General features: G+C 45.3%; 1 protein-coding gene across 5 annotated transcripts in view; it reads right to left on the bottom strand.

The window, feature by feature from the left end:
* Nucleotides 1-5,872: 5,872 nt before the first annotated feature.
* Nucleotides 5,873-11,720, bottom strand: part of Mpped2 (metallophosphoesterase domain containing 2) — a 177,610-nt gene continuing 171,762 nt past the window's right edge. For all 5 annotated transcript variants that reach the window (XM_032903849.1, XM_032903851.1, XM_032903850.1 and 2 more), the window contains 2 exons: nt 9,764-9,877; nt 5,873-7,288 (listed from right to left, as the gene is read on the bottom strand). In XM_032903849.1, the coding sequence (XP_032759740.1) occupies nt 7,170-7,288; nt 9,764-9,877 (233 nt within the window). In that variant the 3' untranslated portion in view covers nt 5,873-7,169. The remainder of the gene's footprint in view (nt 7,289-9,763; nt 9,878-11,720) is intronic.

Raw genomic sequence — 11,720 nt, 5'->3', positions numbered from 1 at the left:
TCCCTTCTTGTATCTGAAACAGTGCTGGATCCTACTTAGAGGTACCAGACTGCCCCCTTAAAGACCCTTTATTGATCTATGCAAAATCCTGAGGGACAGGGAGTTAGATGTCCCCGCCATGGGGAGACAGGGGTCAAGGAAGCAGGTTGACAAAGTGAAGAAAAGAAACACACACCCTTGTATATGTGATGAGTGTAATTTCAGGAAAGCGTTTTGGGGGTGGGGGTGGGAGTGGGGTGGAGTTGGGGGATGAAGAGGCATCTGACAGTTCAATCAATTTTCACTCACAACAACAAAGTCTGAAGCCCTGATTTTCACACTCCGTAACACACCACTCCTGGTCACACTTACCAAATGTCAGCTCTTGTGTCCAGGAGTCACAGCCGAAGTGGATGGACATCTGGAACAGTTTCCTCTGGAAACAGTCATCAGGAAGGTACCAGTGCAATCCCTGGCCAAAGACACCCTGTGGAATGAGCTCAGAGCAGCACAAAGACAGGAGTGCTCAGGGCAGTATTTCTCCAGGGAGCCATTTCAGATTCCATATAAAAGTAACTGGTGGCCTTGGATAAATCATTCCTCTCATTTATGTGCTGAACGAGAGAAAACAAGTCAACAACTGATGCATGCAAACGCATTTGGAGGTGATGGATGGGGACATTAGGGTGCATTTCGTCAATGGCATGCCATTAGAGAAAGCCATTTCATAGAGTAAATTAAGAAAACAAACCAGCTACGTGACACACTTGGAGTTGCCACTGGCCACCGTGCTTTTCCTCCTCCTGGAATGAAGCTGCAGAGGACTGATGTTATCACTGGGACAGAATCCCCTCTTTGGCTTGTCTACCTATGTCTGTCTGAGACTCGGACCTTCACCTTGTACTCTCTATAACTGTGGCCATTCGTGCAACCTGGGAAGCCTGTCTGACCAACCCTGATTTCCCTTCATCGTCTTGAACTGAGGCTTAGCCCTGCTCTTGCTGCTCACCACCTCGTGTCAATAGCTTGTTCTCTCTACCCAGTTTTAAGATTCCTCTGAACCAAGTGCTGGGTCTTACAAATAAATCTTACTAGCCGACAACCTGGTTCATGGCGCTCAGTACATATGTGTTGGTTTCAGCTGCCATTAACTTTGTTCATTTTCCTCACGGGCCGTGCTATTGTGTGCCAGACGGATGCATTCTTTAAGAATACATCTTGACTGGAGGAACTGGAAACACACATACAGAAGGAATGGATACAGGACTCAGCTCCCAAGTACACAAGCAGCACTCAGAAAGTGACACAGATGGATGGATGTGTGGGTCACTGCTGCAGCATCGAAGGGACCGAGGAAGCCGAGGGAAGCAGCCAGAGATGAGTTCCTGGAAGAATCACCTAGTCGTCATGTGAGCATGACAGGGACCGCAGCAGGTGCATGTCCGTGAGCCCGGGCATGGGAGGAATGTTTGCGTTCTGAGTCACTTGCTATTTCAGGAGCTTCCACTGAAAAGCTCAGCTTATCTTCAAGGTCATCCACTAACATCGAAGGTAGAAACGGGCCATGAAATCACAGACGCTTTCTCCTGGTGAGAAGGTGCTGAGTGCTTAGATGCACCTCATGGTAGCTGTGGCTTCATAAAAATCAAAGCTGATGGATGGGGAGGATGCGCTCTGCGTTTGTGTGTCTAGTCGGTTCCCGCTTTTAGAGCTGCTGTGGCTGTACTTCCTAATGGAAATTCATTCCTCTCTCACCAGCAGGCAGACGCAGCTGCTCCTGGATAGGAAAGAGACTTTACCTCAAGACTTTTCCCCTCATTAGGTTTTCCTTATCCCAGAAGGAAACAGGAGTCAGGGGAATCCACCACAATATTTAGTCAGGTAGTTCAAAGACAGGACAGGAATTTTAAAAGCTCCTATCGGGTCACCAGTGTGGGTTTTTAGTTCCCTAGCAAGCCAGGCAGACTCAGGGATTACCTATCTCGTCTGAAGGGCTGTGACTAACAGGAAGTTAAGATAAATGGTGGGGGTTTAATTTCCTTTTAAAAACAGTTTTGCTTTAAAAATTATGATGAGTAGAATAATTAAATCCCCCTCACAGGACCCCAATGCTATTTATTACCTTGTGAGATATGCATGGCAAGAGATGAATTTTACCCATTCCACAGGGTGGATCTGGGTTTGGAGTAAGAAAAGCTTACTCCATCGAAAGCCAAGAAAGCCAAGGCCATCGGTGTGCCTCAGAGGTGCACATCTTCCCAGAACCTGGCAGCTTCCAGAACTCGCACACACATGCGTGTGTATGCCAAGCAAATGAGAGAGTGGACTGTTCTGATGTAGACGGGATGGAGCCCACGCATTCATGTCTCCTTGATCAGGAGGAAGTGGGTATTTGCAGAGTTGCCACATGCAGACTGTTTGACAGAGGGAAAGCTCACCCTCTGAGGAACTTCCAGAGGCCCCGAGCTCTGAGGTTTCTTTCAAATTACCCCGTTTGTCCCTCACAGGTTAGTGATACTCTACTACAAAATCATCCTCTTTCTGGCCAAAGCTGAACTCACAATCCTGATTATTTCTGAATGCCAAGTTGAAAATTGTTCAAGTTCCATATTAAGAGTCTAATATCAATGTGGGGTTCTCTCTTTTATTAGCTTTGTGACCATGGTGAGGGCCAGTGGCCCTATGTAAACCTAACATGATCTGCAGAGGTGAACTACATATAGGAACCAAGTAAGAATGGGGTCCTTGTGGAGCTTAGGGAATGATGCTTTTTCATTTTCTATAGAGAAGTGAGGCAGATATTTAAAACACACACGCTCAACAATTCTGCTAAACAATTCTGCTAATGGTTACAAAGTAAGAGAAAAACGTTCTGTCTTAAGGCTGATTTCTAGCAAGAAGTTGGGGAACTTTCTATGAAAGCAAAGACAAAGACTTCTGAACCGGGACCTCCCTATCCAGGTACAGACAGCAGTGTTCAATGATGCCTCAATCCAAAGACAAAGGATACCTCAGTTCACTGTTGCTTAGCAATTAAATGAATGGGAACAGGACAGGAAAAGACACAGGGAAGTAAACAAACAGAAGGATATCCCAGGTTTACCAGAGCCCTGCATTTTCAGGGGACTTGGCAGGGGTGGCATCGTTCTTGGGCACACCAAGTGCTTTATCTGCAATTGACAAACTCCAAATCCTCCCAGCTGACCTGGGTCACAGTCTTATTTACTTACGCAGTGTAGACGAAGGCAGGTGTAATGCTGGCCATCTGTCAGGGTAATACTGACCTGTCCCTCAGAGGGATTTCAGCAATCTCCTATCATCTTTGTAAGACAAAATAATGTCATAGTGCAAGGGCAAATCATGCACAAACAAGAACTAGAAGGAAATAGTGAGATTCAGGGAGAGAGACACCGTAAGGCACAGCACACCCAAACGTACCATGTTAGCAACTTGGTACTCTCTAATCAGGGGTTAGAAGAGATTCTGTAAGCTAGAAACTCAGGCTCTCAGCTCTCCTTCTCATAAATGCCCCTATTTCTTTAAAAAGTGAGTTGGTTTCAGTTCACAAAGTGTGAACACAAATACAGATCCTCAGAAACAAGGCTATTGAACCTTTCTGGGGGGAAAAGGATCAACAGACAGAATTCTGCCTGGAGAATCTAGAGACGGGGAAGGGTGACCACACTGAACAAGCACACGCTTATTTACCAGATGCCAGGCAGATACCTGTCAGAGTTCACATAACACTCTTCTTCCTGAAGACATTATTGTTAGTCCAAGAGGAAGTCAGGATTTGGGCTGGCTCAGGAGCTTCTATGGCCATTGCGAAGTCCTGAGTATCCATCTTGATGTTGGCAGTAAGCCACATTGAAAAGTGCTCCAGGAGACTCTTACATGAGGAACAGACAGCGACTCAGGCCCTCCGATTTTCTGATCGCTTGTAGGCATTAATTTTTCTGGTTCATAGGCAGAGTTAACAAAGGACATCGTGATGGACTCAGACAGAGCTGGCTTAGAACCTTCACTTTCCTAAGGAAACCTACTCATTGTTGCTGGCGGTGGTGTTGCTTTCCTATAAACTGGGGCTTCTGAGTGCTTCGAATTGGAGGACGAAGATAAAATATGAAACATGTTCATCAGACTGCGTGATAATGAAATAGAAAGTGCTAGACTTATAGCCACCATTATTGAATGATGCCTTGCTATATTAGGCCAACTGAGAAGGCTTTAGGACAGTCCTTATGGAAGCCCTGGAAATGGTTAATGCATGTGGACTGTGGCCTGGTTGCAGAAATTTCTGTGGATGGTCAGTCCGGTGCTCTAGATATAGCAGAATGGGTCATTTCCTGAGAGTACACACTAGGCAATTTTAGCAAGTCTTTCACTTAATTAGTTTGTGTTTAAATGTGGTTTCAAGGGCTGTGCACACATAACGTGTCCTCAGGATCATCCATCTATCCCTGGAGATCTTCCTTTGCCTGTTAGAGCTGTCTGAGCCCATGTCTTAGTTAACCGCCAGGTGCAATGTCTGTCCAGTACGCTGCATCTCTGTCCATCCCCTAGGAAAGGGCAGCAAGGCAACAATCTTCACACCAAGTCAGCAGATTAAGGGAGGATTGTCAACTTCTCTCAGGACCTCCTCTGATCCTTCTCAGCTACCATAGTCATGGACTCTTCTTGTTGGGAAGCCGGAGCACCTGCTGTACAGTGTCAGATCAGAAACCGACAAGCTTAAGAGATATGACTAAAATGGACAGGGACGATTGTTAAGAATTTGTGCTGTCATTCGAGGAAGACTGTTCCAGCTGGTGCTGAAATCAAGAATTCCTTCCGGGAATAGCATCAAAGGAACCACAATGGGTAGACCGAATGGAAATGCAATGTGGTGGGCACTGACTGCAAAGCTGTCCACAGATTTAAGATCTTATTGCAATTCAGGGTGCGAGGGTGTGCACTTGTAAACCCAGCAGTTAAGGAGTCGAGACAAGTTCAAGGTCATCCTCTGTTACACAGAGTTCTAGGTCAGCCTGGGTTATCTGAGACACTATTTCAGAAAATTGAAATAACAATATATATAAAAACTTAACCTTCTACAGACAAACAAAACCCCTACAAAGAACAATAGCAAGATCCCATTGCTTTTCTTCAGTGGTTCTTAGACCAGTCATTCTCAACCTGAGGATCGTGACCACTACAAGGGTCAAATACCAGATATCCTGAATATCATATATTTACATTATGATTCATAACAGTGGTGAAATAACAGTTATGAAGTAACAACAAAATAATTATATGGTTAGAGGTTATCACAACATGATGAAGTGTATGAAAGGGTTGAAGCATTAGGAAAGTTGAGAACCACTGTTCTAGGCAAAATAAAAGAGGTATATACAATTTCCCCGGCCCACCACTGGCTCTGTCTTCTCACCGAAAGACCGTGTTAAACGTGGAATCATTAAAACAAAAACAAAACAGTGGGGGTGGGGGTGACCACCCCATGTCATGAGGATAAATAAGAATGTTTAGTGAGTGGGTGCCTGTCCTCTGTGGCACTCTCTATTCACCACCACCACTGACACACCGTAAACGGCAGTCACAGCCTTGACAATCTCTGTCCAGACATTACAGTGGCTCAACACGGAAGCTGGCCTTCTGCAACCTGAGACAAGACAAACAGCCGTGTGCTGCCAGGAGAGTCTACTGTCCGTGCCTTATCAATGTCCTGTCAGCCTGTGATTGGTAGGCCATAAACAGTTATCGAAAATTAGAGACACAAACCCGCTATTCTAATTGCTCAGAAGGGGATTACTTAAATTGCACGTAAATAAATCATCCTGGCCCCCAGGACAAATCGACCCCCTTCCCCCCAGGCGGCCCAACCACGCAGCACCAATTTAAAAATCTTGCAATTTTATTTGCATATAAAGGCCGCTAGATATAGAATATCACAATAAATTTAAAGAAAACAACTGCTTTCCTAAATTTGAAGGTAACATAAAATAGAATAGAGCTCAATGGCATCGACGATGGGGGGGACCAGAAAGGATCATTAGCAACAATATTTTGTGCTAGCGAAGATTGCATCAACACACAGTGCAAAATGGGAGGGGGACGGGGCGTGAGAAGACGACGCAGGGCATTTAAATAGAAAGGACGACTAAGCCTTATTCAGTTCGCTTCCAATGCATCCGTGGAAGGCTATACACACTTGTTACTGTACCTAGACTGAACTCAAGCTCTTTAAGATCCTGAGTTCGCAGAAAGAATGGGCCAGTTCCTCCGGGCGTCTGACGTGCGGCTGCACAACGCTGTTTCGCAGTTGTACTGTCCTTGGCAAGATTAAACTCCCAACTGAGTCATAATGCACAAAAAATATGCATATATATAAATCCATATTGAAAAAGGAGTCTGCAACTTTTTTTCCCTTGCATGACTATCTCTTGACAGATTCTTGTTTCCGTATTCTTAAAGCTCAAAAAATTTAAACGAAACAAACAGTGAGAGTTGGTAGCATTATGACGTGCGTCTCTCTGGCTAAGCCTCCACACGAGGGCTGTTCTCCCCCACCTCAGACACAGTCTTCTTTACAGCCAGAGTGAAGCTAAGGTTTTGTTTTTTTTTTTTTTTCCCAAACCTACTTCTGTCAAGATTGCTCTAAATTGGGGCCACATCTGTAAAATAAAAATGAAGCAATACCAAGAAAACAACAACAAAACACTGAAAATTAAAACATATCAAACAGTACTCAGAGTTGTGCAAATCTGGGTAGATTTTCAAAACACTGCCTTTGTGTTTCTTTCTTTCTGTCTTTTTTTTTTTAAATCTTTTCCTTTCAGCTTAAAGCATATTCAAATAAGACTTTTTAAAATCATTATTATTTTTTTTTTTTTTAAAGAAAGCTTGGCTGTCCTTTGGCAAACACTAACAATTTACAATGGCGTGGCCTTTGAGCAAACAGAAGTCATTTTACAAATTCACAATGCTCCTTTGATTTCAAATGGATACCCCACTTAAAAAGCAAAAAGAGGCCGCACAATGCTAGCATCACATTTTTTTTCCCTCCTGTTCCGACAATTTACAAAAAGAACTCACAGGATTTGGAAATAAACAAGTCAGAGGACGTGAGTTTATAATTAGAAAAATGGCAGTTTGTAGACTGTCCCTCACATTCCAATGGGATGCCGAGCGCTTTAGGAGCCCTGTGGGTTTGGAAGGTCAAATATGATTGGTGGGTTGGTCGGTTGGAAGCTGACTGTACAGGTTGAGGCATTGATGTAGGTGGTGTAACCGTCAGTCATGGTGCCATACCCTGTAGGAAGACAGTGTCACAGTTACTGCAATATATACAAATGCCAGCCGCTGAGCACAGTGCCACAGGCCTGGGAGAACAACCACATCTTTGTCAGAGGGCGGGGAGATGAAATTCAGTGGACCTTTCCAGATACCACAGATTTCAGGAGCTTCTGGCCAATTTTGCCATTTTCTTTAAAAGGGGAGAATTCTTCCCTCCAACACAGAGGATTTCTTCCCTCTGTCCCCTTTACTTAAATATTGAACTCATCAGGCGAAAGACAGATACCTGTACCACTGAGAATAAAGAAAAGTACTCCCCCACCTTTACAGTATCATCTTCATTTCAAACTCCTGCGTTAACTATTAAGTTGCTGGAAGGAAGTGGGCAGCCTAAGAGCACAACCTGGCTCCAGGGGAGAGAGGAGAGAGAGCCGAGGTTCCTTCGCATCGCCATAGCGATCTGTCTCTGTGACTATTAACCACAAGTTACTGAGTCTACCTTGAGTCATGCGACTTTACTGCTAAGTTTCACTCCGCTCAAAAGCATTGCCTCTTCAACTGTGGTAGGTCGAGACATCACCACAGGGCCCCGTTTCCTGACCATACCCAGACAGAGCATGGAGGGAAAGCACCCCTACATGAAAGCTAAGAAAATATCATGGCATTCCTGGCATGTAGACTTCCTTTACAATTTTTAACATGCTGACATTTTTAGGCTTCTTGGAAGTTTGCACATTTCCTGGGACAAGTTACAGCTTCTGCAGTTGAGTCTGTAATTCTATGTTCACACTGGACTCCGCGGCATATGAAAACAGCAGAGGAGAAATAAAATGACCAGGACTTACAGAAATTACTGATAAGGTTCTTATCCCTGCACCCTCCTCCTGCTCCATTTGCTAAAAATTTTCCAAGTAAGCCTGTGGAGAGCTTAATGAGGGTCAATGGAAAAATCTCTTAAGAAAAGAAAAGCTGCTTTTAAAATGTGCACTGTTTGGTTCCGGGGTCATAAAGTCTTGTTATCTCTCTCCATCAAGAGGCTGGTATTTGCCCTCTCTCTGCCCTCTTTAGCTGTCTTAAGTGAATAAAAGCAAGTCACGTTTATTTGAATATGATCACTTCCCTTTAAAGGGAGTTTATTATTGTGGGCCTTCAGTGGAATTCTCCAATTGTCTGGCCAGTTTAAGGTAAATTAATGACTTAGACTCCTTTTTGTTTTGTAAGGGTGAAATTCCAACTCCAAGGAATCCTACAGGAATTCAAACTAGTTTTTAAGATAACAGCCCCACCCCCCTACCCGTCCTCCAAGGAATACAGTTCAGATAGGCGGTCCCATCTTTCTGTTCTTCCCCTCTCCTAAAGAATACATACTCCGGCTTAGGGAGCAGAGGAGACTCAGCTCCCCCACCCCTGACCCTCTTCTCTGCCTCCTGCCGGAGCTGCACCCCTGCTTTTCGGCCAGTCAGCTGGTGCCTGCATTTGGAACAAGCTGATTTTTCTCTGGTCTCTGTAGGATGATTTTCATCAACATGCTCTTTATTACCCACCTAACTAGGAAGCCACTGTGCTTGTGGACTCTGGAGTAAACTTGGCATCCCATTTTACCAAGCACACAGCCCCACACACCTCAACTTGACTGACATTTATAAGTAACTCCAGAGAGCCACGGAGAGCAGGGGTTGGAAATCATGGCAGCTGACCACATAAGCACTTCTGCCTCGCACAAATAATGCATGTCTCGTCAGTCTTGTAGTTTCCGAGACCCCAAGATCAGCTGAGCGGAAGACTCTGCTCGGCTATGAAAGCCCAGTGATGTCCTGGTTTGAAAAGGCAGAGCAGACAAAACCCAGAGCCCTCAAGGTTCCTTGAAGCTTTTGGGTTCTGGGACTTGGACTCAACTTACCTTGAAAGACAGAAACCAACAAGTGGACATTTTCTGTTGGAGATTTCATTGTTCCAATTAACCTCAGCTGACTGTGCTAACAATTTCTGACAATTCTGAGCACAGTAAGGACATGTTGATTAGCAGAAGGTGTTTCCTTACATTACCTGTTAGGAAGTTTCCTCGCACATACAGAGCAACCCTGTGGAGATGAGCTTGTGTTCCTGGCTCTGTGTTTGGCATGTAAGACATCAGAGATACAGGCAGGACTATAGATGCCTTGGGCTATGTCTACTCTCCAGGCCAACTTGTCTAACTCCATTAAAGAAAAAAAACCTGGCCTTAACGGTGCTACAGTGATGGTCATTAGCCCTAGACACCAGGGCTGCCTGGGAGAGTGGGGCCCAAGGTAAAGTAAGCCACGCTGGGCTCCTACTTAAAAGACAACAATACGAAATATTTATCAGCTTCATGGATGTGAGCATTTCTCACGAGGTTTCATCTCATAAAAGGATTCCTTTCTGACAAAGCTTGAGAACCACTGTGTTCTAACCACACCACACGTCTGACTGAGGCTGCCTGCACGGTCGGTGTCCATCCCTGTGTCCTTACCTTCGTGAATTCCACCGAACACATGCAGCTTGGGCCGGACGCGCCTCTGGACTGTGTTTAAGAGCTCCACACAGCCAACCCTTTGAAGCTCCTTTGGAACCCAGTCTCGAAAACCTAAGGGCAGAACGCAGTCAATGCTCTTAATTTTCCTCCTTCAGGTAAGGTTTCATGCCGACTTTCAGGAAGCCATAACTCACCCAAGGTTTATTACGTTATCTGTAATCCCGGCCTCCCCATTAAAGCTCAGAACGGCTTCTAAGGAACGTTCACTTATCGTTTTGTCTTCTTTGGATTCTTGATTAATTTTTTTCTGGTTTCCATTTTTCCCCCCTTTCCAGTTAATTAACATTCTTTCTCTGCAAGAAGTCTGATTTATTCAACCACAGGTTTCGAATCTTCTTCATGAGATCAATGACATTTATTCCCGGCAGCCCCATAACAGCTCTTTCCCACTCAATTCCGCTGCTTTCTCGTCTTCAAAATTCTTTCTTGTATGTACACGTACCAGTTTATTCTCGTGACAGTTCACAGAAAGGGGATCTGGAAGTGCTGCCAGGGGAACTGGCCACAGGATGTCTTGTTCTGCTTAGAGACATCATTCTTAACCCTTGCTGGTTCCTGACAACCAAAGATTTGGAATACCCAGTTGCTCCTCCAATCCGCTTTAGCAACAGACAACATGACCTCCTGGTGGCATCCAGCAAGCTTGGGCTAATTGACTAGTTTTAAAGTAAAAGCCACTTACTCCTCTGCTTAATGCAGAAAATCTATAAAACACTGACATCAATTATAGCAAAAGTCAGCTATCCAGATGATTATGGCCTAACATGAAATCCATACACCTCAGCAGGATGGGGCAGAAGAGGCCAGGTGGGATGAAGGGCTGCATCCCAACCTGTGGGAATCCATTCCACAGCTCCATTAGGCACTTCCTACTGTTAGCAATGGCCGGGCAGGAAGGGACGGATTTCCGTTTTACTTGGCTAGGCAGGAGGCATGAATATTGAGTATCTGTAAAGACAGGGTAGCTGGGGTGTGGGGAGTGGCCTGAGAGAACAGGAAGACTACCAGATGAGAGTAAGTGTGCAGCAAAAACCGAACTAGGGGATACAAAACTATCAAGAAAAGGGAACATTCTGAATCCACAGTGATTAGCATTATTACCTATGGGCCTGTTTTCTCGAAGGAGGAAAAGCACTTCACTGAGTCTCTGAGTACCTCAGATAACATCTGGCTGAGACTATTAATAGCAGAGGGTGAAGGGCACATGCAGCTTCCATCACACCGAGAGTTCAGGAATCCCAGCTCTCCAGCCCCACCCCCGCACTCCACAACGTTTCCCAGAGAATCCCACACTCAACGCTCTTTACATGGTGAAAGCTTTGTCTGACTTCTCACGAAGCTTCTGGGCGTGGATATATGTACACCCTGACTTATCTCACTTCTACTATGACAGAAGGGAAGCAGTGAGCTTGGCTAGGATGTCGGGGTTGTGTGGACTACAGTGCCGAGGCCCAGTTATCACCATCGCCTGCCTCATGCCAAAATGAATGGCTTCACTGTGTACGGCCTGTTCTGTTTGAAGCCATGTTCGAGAGAATGCTCTGGTGATGGGAATGGTTCTGGGCTGCAGCTACCCAGGACCCGCACCCTGAACTGCACCCAGCCATGCTGCTCAGTTGCGGCAATTAAACTGGCCGGGATGCTCCTGCAGTAAGTCACGCTAGCCAAAATATCTGGTTGGCCATTTAGTGACGAAATTAGTGTAAATGAGGAAGTAAATGGATGGTGATTTGATTAGGATCATTGGCAAATACAGTCTTAGGGGGACTCAGGTGAGGCGAAGTGCTTCAGAGGGAGGTGTGGGCGTGACGGTCCCCGGTGTACCACGTTGACTCCAAGAGAATCAGCCTTTCTTTCCACTTCACCATCACTAGCCTGTGGCTCCAGGACCTCA

This window comes from Rattus rattus, chromosome 5 (genome assembly GCF_011064425.1).
Source record: "Rattus rattus isolate New Zealand chromosome 5, Rrattus_CSIRO_v1, whole genome shotgun sequence".
NCBI lineage: Eukaryota > Metazoa > Chordata > Mammalia > Rodentia > Muridae > Rattus > Rattus rattus.
Note: the sequence above shows the minus strand (reverse complement) of the source record. Positions and strands in the feature narration are given on the sequence as shown.